We start from the raw sequence: 21,953 nt of genomic DNA on the forward strand, positions 1-21,953 counted from the left end.
TACAAAAATTAATTAATTTATTGAATTATTATAATATAGGCACCATATCAATTTATTACAACCATTCTTACAAAACAATTGTCAAACATTAACGATATTTGGTAAATTAGTCATTTGTGCATTTTCTTATAAGTGTTGAAAAACTAGATACGTATTAGGTTAATCAAAAATAAACCTATAGTTATCACATTATTAAGTACAAGCATAATCATAATACTGCTTATTAAAGTTTTATATAAATATACTTCGAAGCCAGGCATACAATCAAAGAATTTGTTCTATAAAATGGCACCAATCGTTGTTTCACTCACTATACAATCACAAATGCTCTCGGAATGCTGTGCTATTTCAGTCTTAATCGGTCACAAAAAAAAGAACAAAACGCTGGCCTCTTACTGATAATAAAATATAAATAATTGAATTCGTCGACACAAAATTATTCTTCATAAAATAATCATTTAAATTGCACAAAAATTAAAATCTATCCTCTACTGAAAAAAAAAACAAACAAAAGACCAGCTTCTGATTGAAACTAGATAGATAATAAATAATCATCATTATTATTGTTAATAGCAATATTATTTATTAGTTGTTATCGTCAGCGGGATCCTCGTTCTCTTGGTTAGTGTTACTCGGTTTGCCTTTCTTGCATATTCTCACTAATTTTGCGTTAATCTTCTTCAATTTTTGATTCTCTTTCATCACGTCAGCAAATTGTTGATTCTGAAAAAAATAGAATAAATGTTCAGGATTTTCTATAAACAAGTCCATAGTAACATTTTATAGTTTCGCTAAAACCGACAAAATGATCTGGTAATGTTTTTGGGATAATGATGCATATCCTAAAGGACATTAAAAAATCGAGTTGACTTACTAAAGGATATATTGTATTATTTTGTTGTGGCTACCTTAAATAGATCAAGATTCGTCGTCAGCTTTTGGACTTTTGTTTTCGTGAATTTATTTATAAAAAAATACGTGTGGCACTCGAGGACTGCCGCGGTAAAGCTATTGCATAGCATCGCATCGCTGTGCCGGTTGGAGTGGGGGGGTGTTAGGTTTTTTCGTTACGGAATTTTTACATTCGGTCGCCGCGCTCAGAGTCTGAGATGAAAGCTATGCAATAGCTTAAAAATTATAAATCTATACTAATATTATAAAGCTGAAGAGTTTATTTGTTTGTTTTAAAGCGCTAATCTCAGGAGCGGAGCAATCAGGGTGAAACCGCGGGGCACAGCTAGTATAAAATAATAGCACCTCCATCCTCTTATCAACGTACGTTTGAGTAATCTCAATTTTCACACTATTACCTATACATTCTTTTAAGAATAACTTATTAATCATGTATATAACCTGCACAATAGCGCTTCCCGTGGCCACGTAGAGCGGTGCAGCAGCCGATGTAACTGCCAACTGTTGTTCCAGCAATGTCTTCTGTTGGGACAGCCTCTCGAGCGCCTGGGTCATAACCGTATTAGATGTTTTTAACATCATTTTAATTATGAAGTGTTAAATAATAAAGTAGAGAAAAGAAAAACAAGGATATGTTGAGTATTATGTGTCTATTTATTAAAATAACTTAGATTGGATAACAGAACAAACTAAAGAAATGATTATACTACCAATTCAGGTCATTTAGTAATTTAAAATTTTACTTATTGAGACGTATTGAAGGGGTTCCGTTTCGGCACTTAACTATATAAAAAATAATTATATATCTATCTATAACAGGTGTGTTTTCATTACTCACAATTCTAAGTCGCTTCAACTCCTCAGCATGTCTCTCGTTCGACTTTTTGGATGTTTCGTCTTTTTCCACTTGATAACTCAGGAAATCTGTGGAAGTGTATTTTAAATTAAAACCAACCGAATCCAACATAATGCAGGTAGTTAAGAAATTTTTAGTGTCATGCTAAAATCCAAGTTTCTAAGCCTAAATAATAAAATATAGCATTTATTTATGTGTCGAATCAATCAATCAATACATTTTTTACACGAATTATAAAGACGATTTATTGCATTTTATCTTGTAGTCCATTGAAATGTTACATTTTTTAAGCCTAACCTTGTGTTTTTTAGAGGACGCAATTTTATTTTTTTGATGATCGCCAAGTTTGTGGGGTCGCCACCCTTGTCCCGCGGCCGCCATCTTGAAAATAGCGGTTAAAATGGTTTTTACGATATATCTCTTAAACTATTTATCTGATAAAAAAAATTTTTTTGCATTGTTTGTTGCAAATTAAATTCTCTACAACTTTGGTCCAGTAACTTTTTGTCGTAGAACTATAAATAACCTCGGACAGACGGAAAAATAGTACTCACTTTGGAGCGCTGTAAAACCTTAGCTATTGACTTAATGAAAAAATGTTGTACATAAAGGTGTTCCTCGAAAAACAATCTACAAAAATGGTCTGATACCATTTCTTCGTAAAATAATAAAAAAAAGTTTTATTGAAAAATATAAACAGCTCTCATTTCTGAACATTTTCGTTTATAAGTTTTTTATTTATAGTTCTAAGACAAAAAGTCACTGGACCAAAGTTGTAGAGAATTTAATTTGCAACAAATAATGCTAACAATTTTTTTTTATCAGATAAATAGTTTAAGAGATATACCGTTAAAACCATTTCAAACGCTATTTTCAAGATGGCGGCCGTGGGACAAGGGTGGCGACCCCACAAACTTGGTCATAGCTTCAAACTGACCCCTCCTACACATCAAAAAAATAAAATTGCGTCCTCTAAAAAATGCTACCCCAAATGTAACTTTTCAATGGACTATTGACGTTTCAAACGTTTTATAAAGAGCATGGCCTCGGGAGGAGTTTTTGTGTCAATCCAACTTTCTTCGCTACCTTTTACTCGTCTCTTAAATATATCACTACATCACTACATAGGACGCTTTCTCTGTCCCTATGTCCCTTTGTATGCTTAAATCTTTAAAACTACGCAACGGATTTTGATGCGGTTTTTTTAATAGATAGAGTGATTCACATTTTATTTTACTGCTACTCACAAATAAATAAAACAAATAAACAAACATACCGTCACTAGTCTCCGTCGCCACATCGACTCTATCGGCGTCGGGCCGGCGGTTCTGATCGTGCAACGTCTGCCGCCGCTTCTTGCGTACCGACATACTGAGACTGCTCTCTTGGTATTCCAGTAGTTTCATCTGTTAAACAAATACCAAAATATACTTTAATAATGTTATTAATAGATGTTTATTGTACTACTTACAAACAAAATGCTTTATCGAAGAGAGCGAAAGTCTATTAGATTTAAGGCCACTTCTAAATATGTTCTGTCAAGTTTATTCATCAGATAAAATGGCCAACAGTGTCTAGGTCTACAAAATTTAAAAATAACTAATATAAAAAAAAAAACAATTTTTGTTAATAAAATAAAAATAACAAAAAAGTTATAATATTATAACCTTGCTTTTCCACCAGCAATGTGCGAGGATGCATAGGAATGTGTTTGTAAAGAATCAATCATATCGCATCATTTAGCGTTTGAAGCCATACTTAATATATTTATTCGTATTATTGAATAATTTTTACTACGAAAATTCCCACAAACCTCAAGCGAAGTCTTAGCCTCTTTAAGTCTCTGACACTGTTCGTCCCGCTCCTTGAGATACTCCGCGCACGTGTCGCACTCCTCGTCCAGTTCCCGACATCGCTCTCGGACACTCGAAAGCTCCTTGTTGACACGATCTAGCTCAGACTTTGTCGCTTCTAATTCCCTAAGTTTTACAAATGGCATTGGATGATAAATTTATGCGCTTATGCTGAGCAATATATAGACAAGTATATATAATACTAGCTGTGCCGTGCGGTTTCACCCGCGTGGCTCCGCTCCTGTTGGTCTTAGAGTGATAATATATAGCCTATAATACTCGTGGATAATGTAGCTTTCGAATGGTGAAAGAATTTTTAAAATCGGTCCAGTAGTTTATGAGCCTATTCATTACAATCAAACAATCAAACAAACAAAGTTTTCCTCTTTATAATATTAGTGTAGATATGATCAACATAAGAGCTAATACTATAAGAGCGGAGCAATGTGGGTAAAACCACTGGGCACAGCTAGTAATGTTCACAATGTTAATTCTTAACTAATCACTAAATTATGAAATTTTAAATTTATTACTATTGCATATACATCACTACTTGTTAGGTTAGGTTACTACTTGTTAACAAGAGTTTAATGTAAAGAGTTCATTCCAATTCTTTACATGGAAATGTTATGTTTCAATACATACCAATATAGATATAGGTATGTATTGAAACATCATGACGTTGAATTTATATTTTTGGTTTTATGGTATTCAAATGCTTTATAAATATAAATTTATAAAGAATAGAAAAAATTCGATCACGAGGCGGGACTCGAACCCGCATCCTTCGCGCCATTCCGCCATTCCGCCATTAAGACACATAAAAACTGAAAGAATAGAATAAATTCGATTGCTCAGGCGGGTCACGAGTGGCTGAGTTGGTGAGGCATCCGCCCCGGAATGGCGCGAAAGGATGCGGTTTCGAGTCCCGCCTCGTGATCGAATTTTTTCTATTCTTTATAAATTTACATCATGACGTACTACTTCTACTATATACATATAAAGAAAAATCTTTAGAAATATGACTTTTATGTATATACTCACTTGACCATGTGCGCATTTTTATCAATAGTCTTCTGCATTTTGTTAATGGTAATTTTCAATTCTTGTTTCTTATGGCGCAGCTCTTCTACGAGTTTCGTTAACTTTTTGTTTTTGTCCACTTCTGCCTCATAAGACAACATTGCAGAATGTAATTTTGCCGAGTCTGAAATTTTTAGGTGTATAAATTGTTAAGTCTATTAAAAATTAAAATTAAAACTTATTTTAAATATAATAAATTTTAAATTTAAATATAATAAATTAAAACTTATATTAAATATAATATACAGATGGTTGATTTTATAAAATGGTGTTGAAATATATGCTGAAAATATAAGTTTATTTATTTATTCAATTATACTTCATCTAGAAGCACTTTTGAATAGTCATAACCAATCACTACACAGTCGCTTTCTCTGTCCCTGTGTCCCTTTGTATGCTTAAATCTTTAAAACTACGCAACGGATTTTGATGAGTTTTTTTTTAATAGATAGAGTGATTCAAGCGGAATGTTTTAGTATATAATTTATTAGGTTTTAGACAAAGCGGGCGGAGCCGGGGGCGGTAAGCTAGTAACATTAATATAGTTATACCTTCATCAGTATTGACTGCTGTATCCACTCTGTTGGCTGCCTTAAGACTGGCATTGTGAACTTTTTGTCTCAATTGTAAGTTTTCATTCTGTAAAAAATATTATTTTGGTAGCACACTTGTATCTTAGCTAGATCACTACATAGTATAAAACAAAGTCGCTTTCTCTGTCCCTATGCCCCTTTGTATGCTTAAATCTTTAAAACTACGCAACGGGTTTTGATGCGGTTTTTTTTTATTGATAGTGATTCAAGAGGAAGGTTTTAGTATATAATTTATTAGGTGTTAGACAAAGCGGGCGAAGCCGCGGGCCGTAAGCTAGTATTTGTATAATCTTATAAAAACAAAAAAAACTAAACACTGTCCTCAATTAAGTTTGTGAAATTCAATCAGAAATATACAAATATTAAAGTAAAATAAATCTTAATATTCATAATGTACCACACATATACAAATAAATTTCAACCTTATTCAGATCAATTAAAGTCGTCTTTACAAAGTATAAAAATGTACTAATTATGTACATTTTTTATGTGCGCACTACAAATGTGTAAAATCCACACTAATATTATAAATGCGAAAGTAACTCTGTCTGGCTGTCTGTTACTCAATCACGCCTAAACTACTGAACCAATTTGCATGAAATTTGGTATGGAGATATTTTGTTGATATCCGAGAAAGGACATAGGCTACCTTTTATTGCGAAATATGCACCACGGGCGAAGCCGGGGCGGACCACTAGTGTACTATATATTTATATAATCGAAACCACAAATATGTAAGATTTTTGTTTAAAACTATTTGAAGTTCAGTAATGGACCCAAACGTACCTCCAACACAGTCTTAGCCTCTTTAAGTCTCTGACACTGTTCGTCCCGCTCCTTGAGATACTCCGCGCACGTGTCGCACTCCTCGTCCAGTTCCCGACATCGCTCTCGGACACGAGACAACTCTGAGTTTACGTGCTCTAGCTCTGATTTTAACGCTTCTATCTCTCTGTAAGAGGTTAATAAATAAAAATACGTGTGGCTCTCGGGGACTGCCGCAGTAAAGCATGCTATGCCTTCAAGCCACACCTCCGTGCCTGTCGGAGTGGGGAGCGTGAGGTTTTTCGTTACGCAATTTCTGGATTCGGTCCCCGCGCTCAAGGCCCGCGATAGAAGCTATGCAATAGCTTAAAATGTTACAAATAAAGCATCACTACATAGTATAAAACAAAGTAGCTTTCTCTGTCCCTATGTACGCCCAAATCTTTAAAACTACGCAACGGATTTTGATGCGGTTTTTTTAATAGATGGGTTCTAATAGATAGGATTCAAGAGGAAGGTTATAGTATATAATTTATTAGGTTTTAAACAAGGCGGGCGAAGCCGCGGGCGGAAAGCTAGTTTATTTTAAAATCTATTTGTACAGAAAATCTAAGCACACAAACATCAAAGTTTATTTTTATTATTGATTGAAACATCAAAAAATTAAATCACGAAGCGGGAATCGAACCCTTGTCTTTCACCATTTCCTTACCCCCCACAGCAATCCATTTTTTACTATTCGATGCGGTGTATAATCTCGCCTCGTGATCGATTTATTCTATTTTTTTTTAATTTAAATAATAAACTTACTTATGCGAATGTTTTTCTAGGGCCTTCTGCATCTTGCTCATAGTGTTCTTCAGCTCTTGTTTCTTGTATCGTAGCTCCTCTATGCATTTAGTTAATTTCTTGTTTTTCTCGACTTCCGCGTCGTAAGACATTCTGTCCACTACCACAGAGTGTAGATTCGCCCAATCTAAAAACAAGTTTGATATAGATTTAGTAAATGCTACTTGTATTCCATATAAGGTATTAGAGTTGTATGGGCACGGTGTATGTCACCGTCATCTGGTTAAATCTGCTATTTCATTGAATGACTCCATTCAATTGAATGACTAGGCCGAACGTTGATGTAACAAACGTCACTCAACGTCTAACTAGTTAGCGGATTGTAACATAACTGTTTGAAAATATGGTATATAGTTGAAAGACTAGCATGTTCATTGAATGACGACCAAATGTTAAATTCAACAACCTGACGAGTTTTTCTTTAGTCATTCAATGAAATAGCAATTCAACAAGATGACTGCGACACAGACACATTGCTGCGAATAACGAATACGCGAATGTAAACAGTACGTGTGTTTGTGCTATGAGCAGTTTTTTTATGTAAAGATAAGACGAATGTGTGAATAGTGGTTCGCGAAGTCAATTGTATACGAATGTAAAGTGTTAAAAATGAAAATTATCAAACCCTCATCCGTATTGACCGCCGCATCGACGGAACCATTCTTGAGGACGGCGTTTGGATTGCTCTTTTGTATTTGTTGTTTTAACTCCAGAATCGCGCTCTATAACAAAAACAATAAAATATTTTGGGATAAAAAATATAACATATTTCGGGACAATTTTCACACACGGGTCGATCTGATCCCATACTAAGCTTTCGCTTGTGTTATGGAAACCAGATGGCTGATAAACATACATACAAACAGACACAGAGTAAACATCTATGTTCATCACACAAATATTTGCCCCGGGTGGGAATCGAACCCACGACCAGTGGCTTGGAAGGCAGGGTCACTACCAACCACGCCAACCGGCCAGTCAAAAAAAAAGGCAGTCAATAAAATAGTAATATTAATGTTACTTTATGAGTTCTAGTTTTAAAAGAAAGAAAAAACAACGGTAAAATATACAGACCAATTAACATACATTTATTGCATCTTAATTGGTCTGTATATTCATTAGCAACTAAACACTTTCACCTATAAAACTAAACATTAATATTAAACTATAGCAAATAACATAAAAAAACAATTCCCTTATTCACTACCCACAACTTTTTTCACTATACACATACCTCCATCTCCCGTTTCTCCCTAACAAGCCGCCTGCACTCATCGTCCCTCTCCCTCAAGTACTCCGCGCACGTTTCGCACTCTTGGTCCAGATCGTTGTACTTATCGCGCAGATCCTCGAGTTCCTCTTGACATACCGCTAGTTGTTTACGCAGTTTCGATAATTCACTGAAAGTATATAATATAAATGGTAATACATTGTGTCGTAGACGTTGCTAATTGATTGATTGATTTAAATTATGAAACTGTACATTCGATTGCGATAGAGCGGTTTCAGATAAGCGTTTTATACGCGCGTATTAGTTTGTTTTTGGAAGCGCATGTAGGAGCGCTTTTGGCACACACGCAAGTCGTACAAGCGATTACGCGCACGTATGGAATACTAGATTTCCGCCCGCGGCTTCGCCCGCGTTTGCAAAGGAAAACCCGCATAGTTCTCGTTCCCGTGGGATTTCCGGGATAAAAACTATCCTATGTGTTAATCCAAGTTACCCTCTATATGTGTGCTAAATTTCATTGCAATCGGTTCAGTAGTTTTTACGTGAAAGAGTAACAAACATCCATACATCCATACAAACTTTCGCATTTATAATATAAGTAGGATCTCTCTCAGTCGACGGCGAATACGTAAAGCAAATAGCATTGTTTTTTCCTTATAATCCAAGTTAGGTGAAACACGAATCTACAGGTACAAACGAACACGCTTTAATACGCCCGTTTTTATGCGCTTTATTGAAACGCGTAATGTAGCGCGCGTGTAAGCGCCAACGCTCAAACGACCGTATGCACACAGAAAAATACGCTAATCTGAAACCGGCCTTAATAATATGTTTTTTGTGCAACAAATAAAAATAACAATACGCATGCGCGAATTTTTCATAAAATTAAAATATGTAAAATCTAGGCCTGCAAACAATCTAATCAAAACATAATTATGTATTACGTACCTGTTAGTATCAGTGCCAGATGATTCGTTGTTACGATCAACACTGAGTCGACGGGATGTTTCTGAAAAGATTATTAAGCAACATAAATTTTAAACAGTAAACTAGGTTGTTGGCTATCTTTTTAGTAAACGTTCATATTTCATATGTTGTAAGATATATTTTGGAATGGAGCAGCAAATAGCAACTTTGTCGGGAAAGAACATGACGGTGCAAATACAACATCTGTACTCTAATACATCTCTGAAAGGTCCTTACATTTGAATCGGATTATAAATATGAAAAGTCCCTTTTTAAACTCTACTTCACATTTATTGAAACGTGATTACTAAATAATTAGGAAATATGTATAATAAATAATAAGAAATAACTTACCGAGAGCACTAACACTCCTGTGCGCGTCGTGTATGCTCTGCCGACGACGCCGAGACGCTTGCACGCTGCTGGCCCGAGATCCTTCTTCTTCGCTCTATATGAAAAAAATATTTAAAAATTATAAAATTACTAACTTTCCACCCGCGGCTTCGCCCGCGCAGGGAAATACCCGCATAGTTCCCGTTTCCACGGGATTTCCGATAAAACCTATCCTATGTCCCGGGGTAAAAAGTAGCCTATGTCCTTTTTCGGGTATCAAAATATCTCTATACCAAATTTCATGCAAATTGGTTCAGTAGTTAAGGCGTGATTGAGTAACAGACAGACAGAGTTAAGGTGCGTATAAATTAAGCGCGGCAGCCGCGCGAGCCAATGTTCGACCAGAGTTGACGATCATTTGCTGCGCGAGCCAATATGTAGATATATTTTAAGTTGAACGTAGTTGCCGCGCGCGGCAGGAGATCCATCACGAACATCTCTTCTGTAGGACGCCAAAAGTATAGTCATTTTCTTTTTCAAGTCAGGAATAGGTATATCTATTTTTTTACTGATTTCTACCCACGCATCATACCTTACCGATTTATTGTGGTATTGGGAGGAAATCTGTTCCACAAAAATTCATCAGCGCCATACAATTGTATTTGTAAACGGCATTTTTCGTTGTCTATTTTTACGTATACGCCGCGCGAGCCGAATCACCAAAATTACAAAACGTCCACACGGCGCGCGAGCGAACGACTGAAGCTCCTTTGATGCGGTCTCAAAAACCGACAGAGAGCGGATCGCCCCGCGGCACGTTCGAGCGCGGCAATGTTCGGGTCGCCGCGCGCGGCGATCCCGTCTACATAGTGCGCGGCTGCCGCGCGCGCCTATGTTCGATGGTTTGCCGCGCTTAATCTATACGCGGCTTTACTTTCGCATTTATAATATTAGTATGGATTATTTTGTACTAATATTATTGAATACAAGCTGCTTTCCCTGGCTTCAATTCACGATAAAAAAATGTGGTGACTAAGATTTTTCATAATCGGATCTGTGATTCCAAAAACTATGTGCATGCAAAGTTTTAATTTAAATATATCTCTTTAATATTACAACCCCAGATTTAATTAAACATACCTGTTCGTGTCGCGACGCTAAGCTCTCGCGCCTAAAAACAGAAATATACAAACATTAATTTTATGCACTAAAATATTATGCCTCCTCCACACTACTCGCGAAGTTCCTCGGCGAAGTACGCGGCCGAAGTTGACTGAAGTCCAAGGTGCTACACTACACACTCGTTCAACTTCGCGAGGAGCGCATACGTTCATATTCAGAACGAACTTCGGGTAACTTCATGCTCTTTGACTCGGGCGCAAAAACCGACAACAAACGGAAGTCGGCCGAGGCGAGGTAAAGTTGGACGAAGTAAGCCGAAGTGCCTCTCCACATTATTCTATTCGTCTAACCTCGTTCAACTTAGCGAGTAATGTGGAGGAGGCATTACAATTTAGTGTCTGTATAATAAATATACAAAAATATACTTTGAACACTGGAATATATTATGTAATATATAAATTACTAGTGGTCCGTCCCGGCTTCGCCCGTGGTACATATTTCGCAATAAAAGGTTCGCAAATCTCCATACCAAATTTCATGCAAATTGGTTCAGTAGTTTAGGTATGATTGAGTAACAGACAGACAGAGTTACTTTCGCATTTATAATATTAGTATGGATTTTAAGTACAATTACATTACACTGTTCAGTTTATTACGATAAATAAAACAATATGTAATGATTTAAATGTTGTGTGCAGTTGTAATTGGGTTGTAATCTTAATATTGTTTAATTTAGTAAGTTGATGTAAATTTTTTGGATTATATCCTGTAACTGTGCCTTATATAAATAAATAAATAAATAAATAAATATATTTTAATACATTACAATACTTAAAAAATCTTCAAAGATCATCTAAATTCATTTTTAAGCTACAATAACTATAAGTAATTATACAAGCTCACCCTTTACTCAATCGTACGGGTGTGCTCCTACTGGAACTATCGTCCACGTCCATAAACAGCTCATCGCATTTGACTCGAGATTTGAATACAGCTTCTATTTTCTTTTGATCTGAAATTCAAAATGTGATAGTTTATTTATTTATTTAATTCTTTATTGCACACACCAAAGAAATAGAGATACATAAAGAACAGATAAGAGGAAAATAATATAGTTAATGTTTTTGGCAAAATAAAGATTTTTTTATTATTAAAAAAAAAAATGTACAAACTGTGGTCTTTTCGCTAGGTTAGTTGTAATATATGTTAAAACAATATACTGTATTTACGAATACATATTATTATGCATTTAATTTGAAACATAACACATAATTTTATTTTTATAAAAATTTTAATTATAACCGATAATATTAATACACATAGATTTATGAAAAATATATTTTTTTACCTTCACTATTATCAGAGAACATCCGCATTGAATCGTACAAGCTTTGTCGCCGGCTCCTAGAAGATTCTCCCGCCTCTGTGGACGATCTGGCCTTCTGTATTTCCACCTCTAATTCCGAAACACGCTCCTACAAATTATGTAAAAAAAGATTAAGATTTTAGGTCTTTTTTTACTCAATCGCGACAAAAATTAATAAAATTTCATAATAGCTAAACTGTATGAAGTAGTTAATCTTAATATATATAAATCTCGTGTCACAATGTTTGTCCTCAATGGACTCCTAAACCACTTAACCGATTATAATAAAATTCGCACACCATGTGCAGTTCGATCCAACTTGAGAGATAGGATAGGTTTTATCCCGGAAATCCCACGGGAAAGGGAACTATGCGGGGTTTTCTCTGAAAACGCGGGCGAAGCCGCGGGCGGAAGGCTAGTTATTTTATAAGAATAATTATTTTCCGAGTGTTTAAATTAATTTACCTCAAGACTTTGTTTAATGTTTTTCAGAGATTCAATTTCTTCAACATGTGCTTTATTCTGGTCCTTATCATGTTGAATTTCGTTTAACTTCCGTGATAATTCCTCTAATTGTTTCTTATGTTCACAGTTTTCTGTTTCCACTTGCGCCTTTTCTTTCTGGAGCCTGTGGATAAAATATAAATTTAATGTTTAAAGTTTTTTAAATAAAACAAAAAAGCGATCACTTTTTTTTTCATAAAGTTATGAAATCCATACCTGATAATCATTTTGCTCTGAATTTCTGCTGTTTTTTGGTGCGTCTTAATATTCATTTCGAGACGTGAACATTCTTTCGTCTTGTCTTGGATTTGTTCCTTTAGTGATCCATTTTGCTCAAGCAATGTTTTAGACTCCAGCCTTAAATTCTCCAAAACGTTTGAATTTTGATCAACAGATTCTTTCAAAATCAACACATCAGACATCATTTTCTGCATTTCTAGTTTGTTCTGTTTTATAATATTATTCGCTTTCTGTAACTCGTTAGATGATGTTTCTTTTTCTTGCAATAGAACTTGGTTAGCAGATTTCAAAATTTCCAATTCCTCAGTATATTTTTGTACTTTTTCAGTCATTTCTAATAATGTGCTATCATTATGCGAATTTTTCATTTCTTTTTCAGTTTGTAATTGTGTCTCTAATACCTGAATAGCGCTCTCCTTTCTTTCAATATTTTCTTTAAGTATTTTAACTTCATCCGTAAGTTTGCTAATTATTACTATATTCGCCTCATTTTCTTCAAGTTTCTTTTCATATATGTCTTTAAGAGATTCGTGTATTGATCCTAGTTGTTTAATTTGATCTTCTTTACCAACTAATGTCTTGTTTGTTTCATTATGCATTTCCTTAAGTTTTTCATGTTCTTCTTTGAAGGAATGTAACTGTTTGTTCTTTTCCTCGAGTAATGATTTCAATTCATTTATTTCAACCATAAGATTATCCCTTTGCTCATTATTTGTGGTGTTAATATCTTTTTGTAATATAAAATCGAATAAAATAGGTAATATTTCGGATGTTGGTAGATTCATATCAATTACTTCCGCGTGAATAACTTTTTTGTCTAATAGTTTCTGATAAACATTTCTAACCAATGTTCGAAGCTCATCCTCTTTTTTTACTAAACTCAATGTAACAGCATTATTTATCTCGAACATGCTTTCTTTCTGTTTTGTAAGAAGATTGTAGTCGTTTTCTTTTTCTGCTAATTGATTCTTTAGAAGACTAAAATGAGAGCTAACTTGTTTAAACTCTTCAGATATCTTAGTAGCTTGATCTTGTAACGATTTATTCTCGTCTAATAATTTTGTAGAATCTAAATTATATTTTTCTTTGATTAGTTTTAAAACAGTTTCGAATACTTCTAGACTAGCCAAACCAAACTCTTTATCAATAACAGTGAAAAAATTGTCTTTAAAATAATCAATTGTTTCCAGTATATCTGAGTCCTTAGTTGTATTATTGATAAAAGAAAGATTGTTCTTAATTTGAGAAACGATTTTAGCCATTGTTTTGAGATACATATCTTTCTCTTCTAAATCTTTGTTTAATTTTGTTTGACTAGCTGTAACATAACTTAATTTTGTTTCTAACGAATTCTTTGATTCTTCAAAGTCTCTTAGTTTATTAACTAAGTTTTCGATCTCATTACTATGCTTAGTGATAAGTTTATCATAAAGCATTCTCATCATTTCAATTATTTTCGTATCGCAATTGAAGTTTTCTCTGTCGGCACCAATTTTTTCAACGCAGTAATTAACACAATCGATTTTATCTAAAGAATATAAATCTGACGGACGCTCTTCGGGTATATCTGGCATATTAGACTTATCGAATAGACTATCATCATTACATTCTTTATTACAAGTGAATGATTGGGAATCACCTATACTTTCATCTATATCCATAGCTTGGTCAATAGATCTATTGCTCCTTTCTAAATGATTTTTAATATTGGTAACTTCATTCTTCAATTCATTACAATCCTCTCTTCCTGCATGCAGCTCATTTTGAAGTGTACAAATTTTATTATAGCTTGATGAACTATCTGAATCACTGTAACTTCTACTTAAACGTTTGTGAGGTTCAGCAACCAGTTTACTTTGTAATGAACTGATGGTTTCATCTTTTAGAATACATTCTGGGCATATCTCTTTTTGTTTTTCACATTCTGATTGCAGGTTTTCCAATTCTGTGATTTTATTGGTCAATTCCGTGTTATTATGCTTTAAACAATCAATTTCTTTTCTTAAATTATCACCTTCATCTATATTTTCCATTACTTGATTAGACAAGGAATCATTTTCATCTTGTAAATTTTTTATGTCTTCATTTTTCTTACTTAGAGCTATTTTAAGTTTATCAATTTCAACCGTTTTTAAATTATGGTCTTTTTCTAAATTTTTCAATTTAACTACTAATGCATCAGTAGAAGGAATTTCTAGTTTCAAATTATTGTATTTTGCTTCTAATTCATCTTTTTGTGCTGTTAATTCAGTCAATTTTCGTACAAGCAGGTCTTTTTCATTTAAAGTTTCGATTTGAGCTTTTAGTTTTTCCTCATACTCCAAACATTTCTCACAGGAAAGGTTACTATATACTTTATTTGGACTATTAAAAGGACTGTTTTGTGAGTCGACAAGATTAGGTTTGTTCTGTTGGTAGTCATCTACCATAGTTCGTAACTTATCATTTTCAACTTTCAAAGATTCCAGACTTTCCATTATACTTTGCTTTGCATTGAGGTCCATGTATGGAACCTGTAAATCATTACCATTGTTTGTTTGACAAGCTACTTCATTACAGCCTTGTGTAACATCGAAACATGTTTGATCATGTCCTGTTAATGTATTATCACATGTAGTTAGAGTTATGTTGGTATCTAACATGAGGAGATCACCATCCAAAAGGGATTCATATTTTAATGATGTTTGAATCATACTGTTCTCTAATGCGTTTGGCAATGAAAATCTTCTTAAACTATCATTCGGACGTGGCGAATGATCCGATTTCAATAGTATCATAAGGTCCTGCAATTGTCTCTTAAACTCTGGAATGTCTTTTTGGCACGCTTTATAAAACAAACTGTGATAGTATTGAAGAAATTTAAGCTGTGAGCTGAGTGATTTATTTTCCGCATATGTGGTTGCTGTTAAAGTAGACAGGTTGGTTCTATGACTTGTTACTTTTTTCTGCAATTCACATGCGGATTCCAAAAGCAAACGTATTTCATTGCGAGCCTCTTCCTGCTCTTCTATTAAATGCTTATTAAAATTTTCAAGATTTTCAATTTTCTGTTTTAGTTTAGTATTTTCACAGTGTAGCATTTCAATATCAGATTGTAACTGACTATATTTATAATCACTTTGAAAATCTGAATTGTACATTTGCGAACTGGTAGCACTAGTGCATTCATCATTTTCATATGGTTGAATTGCTTCCACTATTCTATTACAGCAAATTGTAAGGAGACTAGGAGGGGAAATTAATTCAATTTCATTTTCCGACTTTTCTTTATTACTTCCGTTAAGATAAGAGTTATTTAAATACGGTTTACTTGATTTTCTATCCAATTCTTCTCTTAGATTTTCATTTTCAAATTCAAGCTCACTTACTTGACGTTTCATTAAAGCATCAACATTTAAGAATTGTTCATTCCAATCTTTTGCTCTATTTTCAATGATTTCTATTTCACTTACTTTTGTTTGAAGCTCTTTTCTAAGCTCATTTAATAATGTATCACTACGATTTAAATCATTCACTAATCTTTGTTTAACATCATGAATTGTTTCAATTTCTTTTGTTAAAGCATTCTTTTCAAATTCTACTTGTGATATATCATTGCTTAATTTAAGATTTTGGTCAGTAAGTTCAGATATATCTTTTTTAGCTTGAGCCAAAATAATATCAACATTGTCTATTTTTTCATTGTTTTCTAAAACCATGGTTCGTATATAATTTGATATCTTACCAATCATAAAATTAATTATTTCAGATTTATAGGAATCGTTGTTAATCTCACAAGGGACTATACTGAATTCAGATATTATATTATGTAGTTGAGTACAAATAGTATTTAATAAGTTTTCCCTTTCATCTATTATTTTTGCAATTTCCTTAGATACAGAAGATAGTTCAGTAGATTTAGAATGTAATTCTAATTCTTTGTTATTAAGATCAGAGGATATTTTACTTATTTCTGCATTTTTCTCATCTAGGTTCTGAATTAGATTACACTGCATGTCTTTCAATGTGTTGATATAACTTTTAATTTTGCTCTGTAGATCATTAGTAGGATATTCACTCGCTTCTGGGGCTACAAAGCCTTTGAAATCACTTGTTACTTGATCTAGACTTTCAAAGGAATCATTTAATGTTTGTTTAAGTTTGGATATTTGAACTTCGTAGTCTTCTATTAAAACGTGATATTTTTTCCTTTCTTCTAAACTATCTTGAACTATTGTTTCTAATAAGGCTAATTTGTCACTCAGTATTTTAAATACTCCGACAAAGTTATCAATAATATCTGGAACTTCTTGTATATTTCCTGTTAACATTATTATAATTTCCTGTAGCTTGTTTAAAGATTGTCTTGCAGCATATAAATTCTCTTGCGATTTATTATCCTCAGCGTTAAGCGAAGTAATAAGTTGATCCTTACTTTTAATGTCATTCTCAAGAGAGGTTATTCTTTGCGACTTGGTTTCGATTTCGACATTTAGTTCTTTTTCACGTATTTGGAATTTTTCTTTTGCAGCCAATCCCTCAGAATACAGTTGATTATAAAGGTCTTTTAGGCTTTGCAATTCCATTTCACTTTCCAAATTAAGTTTTTGTAAATTATCTTGATAATTTTTAACTTCCGATAGTTTGTCTAAAAGGTCTTGTTCTGTAGAAGCAAATTTAGTTTTTTCATTACAGAGGTCTTCAATAACTTTCTCATTATCATCAAGTTTATTTTTGAGCCTGTCAATTTCTTCTTGGAGCATACTCAATTCGACTTTAGAGTTTTCTATGTCAGAGGAATTATGTTTAGAATTTTCTAATTTCAGCTTCTTTAGTTCTTCAGACTTCAAATCCAATGCAGACTTCAATGTTTGAATTAAGTTTTTCATATTTTCGTTGCTAGCAATAAACATTTCTTCATTTTCTATCATTGTTTCTATATCACTATCTTCCACAATCTTTTTCTTCGTAAAAACATTATCAGCTAATTTGATTTGTAATTCTTGAATTACACTATTATAGGAATCTACATCAGCAGAAGCAGATTTAATTTCTGCCTTTTGAGTTTCAATAATGGACGATAGGTCTTTAACTTTGGATGCAAAAATAGCGTTCTCATTTTCTAATATTAAAATATTTTGTCTATAATTTGTGAGCATTTCATTGAGTTCCTTGTTAACGTTTTCGATAGTATCAACCTTGTCTTTTTGTGCTGTTACAGCAGCCTGTAATTCTAATATTGTTTGTTCTTTGAACGTGAGTTGCGTCTGTAATTCGCTAATTGTATCACTCAAAGTTTTCACCATTAAATCATTCTCAGAGTTTACATTATTTTTTTGTATTGTTTCCTCATTTACCTTTATTATTTTATCGTTATGTTGGGAACCCATTGTACCTGAAAAAAATAGAGGTAAATACGTTATGTAATTAGTAAGAACATGAAAATGTGAGTCAATCTATCTCAACATGCAAAATTGCATGAAAATCTTGGTAAAGGGCATGCCAGCATAAAAATAGTTACATGTAAAAACCTTTTGCTGACATATGATATACTTGTTTATTATAACTTGCAAATACTAAATTAACAAACCATTTGTATTAGAACTTTGCCTAGAATTCTGTTCTTCCAGAAGCGACAGGAGTTCCTTTTCTCTAGTTTTATATTTTTTCAATAAAGTCTCGTAACTGACCTCCCAGTCCGTCAATTTGCTTTGATACTCTTTACAGCGAACTGTTAAATCGCCCTAAAAATATATATTATTAGGTATTAAAATATGAACTTCAGTTTATCTTCTGTTTTGAAATGAGAATTAGTTTATATTTATTTTATTCAACATTAATTAAATGAAGCAAACCCGCTTTTAGATTAGATTTTTATACCTTACCTTATCAGTACTAATACTTTGTATTTCACCTTCTGCTAAACTGATTTTATTTTTTAAATTTTCTATCTCACTATCTTTTTCTCTACATAATGCATTTAATGCAACTAAATTGTCATCTAGTTTAGTTAAAGCTAAGGATTTCTCTTCAAGTTTTTCCAATAATTCAACCTAAAATATAGTTAATGAATGTGAATGATAGAAGACAATGGAAATGAGATAAATTTAAATATCTACATTAGACATGTCTATTAAAATTATACACAATAAATGAGCATTTCAATAATAAGAAGTCAAAAACAATTGTCACACTATGTAATATATTATTAATTACTATTTTCTTTGTTAGATTTTACTACAACGATTTAATCATTATTATTATTATCCTGACTAAGGGTGGCCGTACATGGACCGCTTCAAGCAGTTGAGACCGACTGCTTGAAGCCGCCACCGTGCGGTGAAGTATAGACATTCATTCACTGCCGTACACGGACTGCTCGAGCAGTAGCGACCGCTTCAAGCCGTCAACTGCGCAGTTTGTAGCGACAGCTCGAGCAGTCAACGACCGATCGCTCGAGCAGTCTGTGTCCGTGTACGGCCGCTCTCAATAATAGTTTATCTAATGTGACAATTGTAAAGCTACAGACAGGTATAGCATGATCGTGATGATGGATATAAGTAACACTATATCAAGGCCAAGACCAAAGCACTATGATTGCATAATAAATATTGCGTTTACCATGTTGTATGAATTAATTCTATAAGCAAAGAATATAATGCTGAGAATACTAATAATATAAATCAATAAAAATACAAGTCAGTGGTATTAGGTACAAAAAGCTTTAAATGTTAACAACCCATTACACTTTCGTTATTTATTTAATAATCATACCACCAATTAATAAGAATACATACCACACTAGGAGAATACTGCTTCTCTCTTTCAGTCAATTCAACAATTTCTTTTAGATTCTTCTCGGCTTGTTTAGCGTGCTTTCGTAATACGCACGGTGGAGTTTTAGATGACTCTGTTTTAATTAATTGAAGGTTTAAGTCCACAATAAAGCACGGAAAAACTACCGAACCGATTACAATGAAATTGAAATTTAGCACACATATAGAGGGTTACTTGGATTAACACATAGCATAGGTTTTATCCCGGAAATCACACGGGAACGGGAACTATTCAGGTTTTTCTTTGAAAACACGGGCGAAGCCGCGTGCGGAAGGCTAGTAATATAAATAACACCGTAAACTACGAAACAAAATTTAGGATAAATTCTAGCTTTTCTTCAAGTCATTTATTTGCCTGGGTCTATATTTTACCATTATTAGGTAGCAAATACATACCGTAGCATTTATGATAAGGCGAACAAGGTACCTCTGGAGTATTCTCGTCGTCACTATCTGAAAATAAAATTTATTATTAATAATACATAATACATTAAATGTTATTACTTATTAAAAATAATTATTAATAAATTTAATTATATGTTAAATTAAATGTCTAAACATGATATTTATTTTCAAGATAATTGTCCAAGAAATAAGCATGATTTGTATAAGCTTATAACTTATAAGCTTACACATTAAAAAATAAAAAGCAATAATCATTATAACGTAAAGTATTAACTAATGAATGTAATTAAAAATAGTATTCGTTGTGTGCGCGATGACAGCGCCCCTAGTGGCCGCAACTATTCAGGACTTGTCATCTGTCAAATCATTTCAACTGATGTCAACTAGATGATAAGATATTTTTATGATATTGATTTTCGTCTAGTTTTTTAACGAAATTGAAAAAAATAGTGTAAAAAGTGAGTGTGTATATTATACCTAGCGATTTTCTTCCTGGTGAAAAATAATTTTTTCTCTTCACAGCAGCTATCCATTTTTGTCTTTGCTGTAATGTCCACTTTGATGTTGGAAACGAATTAAACTTGCAGGAACTGTTTTTCCCATTGTTTTTACAATTTACGACACAGCATGTACTATGACCCATATCGCTAATTTTTATGTTTTTACTTAAAATTATAAAGGAAGTTATGAAAATAAAGCAATTTGACACATGACAGCCCAGAATTAATTCACATTTCTGCCACGTCGTGCGCTACGGTCGATTTGCCGTTCCCTACCACCCACTTCGCACATAGCCAATAGGCAACATTCGAACTTATAAATTTATAAAGCATAGAAAAAATTCTATCACGAGGCGGGACTGGAACCCACATCCTTTCGCGCCAATTCGGGTCGGATGCCTGACCAACTCGGCCACCGGTGACCCGCCAGAGCGATCGAATTTATTCTATTCTTTTAGTTTTATTGTGTCTGAGGGACACACCGCGATCCATCTATTGAGATGATTAACAACCATCTCAACCAATACGAAACACTTTTCAGTGAATACAATATTGTAACGATGGAACACAACCTTATTTGTTGAATTTGATATTTTTGGTATTCAAATGCTTTATAAATATAAATTTATTCAACATTCAAACTTATTTATGACTCAATTTTGAAATTTCTACTAGTATAGGCAACAATCCAATGACAAACTTATTTACGATTATTAAAAATATTTTTATTTGAACAAGAGCATTATTTATACACAGTGACCATTCTTACCTAAATTTATAATTTCTTCGGTAAAATTAACTTTTTTTTCCGTGAGAGGCTGTGTCACTAGTCTTGGAGTTTCCTCTTGAAGGCTGGACAGAGATGCTGTTCCACTTATGGGTGTAAAATCGGAACTGCTTGGTATGTGTAATGGACTAAAAATAAAGAAAATATTCTTTACAATACAATTTAGAAAAATAAAGAGTAGGTATATTACTATATTATATTATAAAGAACAACTATATATAATTTTTTTAATGTGAAATTTATTATTATAATTCAAACAAAGAGCTATTTGAGGATGATACCTATAATAAGAATTTCGTCGTTGCAATCGGAGGCGCGTAAAAAATGATACAATCATTTTTAATTATCAACATCATTATTATATTACAAATGAAAATGAGGTTGAAACTATTACAAATAAAAATATTGCATTGTTTAAAAATAAATAAAAATTAAAACTACAATTGAATATCTATTTTGACATTGACATCCCAATTATTTTTAAAACATCATAACCAATTTAATTAGATAGAATGCAAATTCCAAAAATCAAAAGGCGAGTACACATTACGGATTAGACAAATCTATGCTAATATTATAATCACTAATCTCAGGAATTACTGGTCCGCTTTGAAAAATTCTTTTGGTGTTAGCACAGAACAGTAAGAACATAATAGAAGTGCGATGTGGGCGTGGCCCACGTGTCACTAGTAAGGTAAGATCACCTAACTCGCTCTCAGTTGTGCGCAGAAAAATATTCGAGTCGGTTGTCAGCTGTCAAACCTTATTTCCAT

The 21,953-nt window shown here is 33.3% G+C and overlaps 1 protein-coding gene across 1 annotated transcript in view; it reads right to left on the bottom strand.

Annotated features, from left to right (window-relative positions):
* The window catches only part of LOC123691927 (kinesin-related protein 4-like), a 29,143-nt gene continuing 7,190 nt past the window's right edge, over positions 1-21,953 (bottom strand). Inside the window, exons 9-31 of the mRNA XM_045636516.1 lie at positions 21,163-21,308; positions 19,885-19,941; positions 19,450-19,562; positions 18,538-18,705; positions 18,243-18,396; positions 12,650-18,047; positions 12,395-12,557; positions 11,912-12,038; positions 11,467-11,575; positions 10,582-10,612; positions 9,463-9,556; positions 9,087-9,151; positions 8,146-8,358; positions 7,537-7,633; positions 6,873-7,038; positions 6,084-6,249; positions 5,256-5,343; positions 4,666-4,828; positions 3,582-3,747; positions 3,045-3,174; positions 1,751-1,836; positions 1,354-1,458; positions 1-723 (exon numbers count right to left, since the gene is read on the bottom strand). Of these exons, the coding sequence (XP_045492472.1) occupies positions 586-723; positions 1,354-1,458; positions 1,751-1,836; positions 3,045-3,174; positions 3,582-3,747; positions 4,666-4,828; positions 5,256-5,343; positions 6,084-6,249; positions 6,873-7,038; positions 7,537-7,633; positions 8,146-8,358; positions 9,087-9,151; positions 9,463-9,556; positions 10,582-10,612; positions 11,467-11,575; positions 11,912-12,038; positions 12,395-12,557; positions 12,650-18,047; positions 18,243-18,396; positions 18,538-18,705; positions 19,450-19,562; positions 19,885-19,941; positions 21,163-21,308 (8,143 nt within the window). The 3' untranslated portion in view covers positions 1-585. The remainder of the gene's footprint in view (positions 724-1,353; positions 1,459-1,750; positions 1,837-3,044; positions 3,175-3,581; positions 3,748-4,665; positions 4,829-5,255; positions 5,344-6,083; positions 6,250-6,872; positions 7,039-7,536; positions 7,634-8,145; positions 8,359-9,086; positions 9,152-9,462; positions 9,557-10,581; positions 10,613-11,466; positions 11,576-11,911; positions 12,039-12,394; positions 12,558-12,649; positions 18,048-18,242; positions 18,397-18,537; positions 18,706-19,449; positions 19,563-19,884; positions 19,942-21,162; positions 21,309-21,953) is intronic.

The sequence above is a fragment of the Colias croceus genome, chromosome 5 (assembly GCF_905220415.1).
Source record: "Colias croceus chromosome 5, ilColCroc2.1".
NCBI classification, from domain to species: Eukaryota; Metazoa; Arthropoda; class Insecta; order Lepidoptera; family Pieridae; genus Colias; species Colias croceus.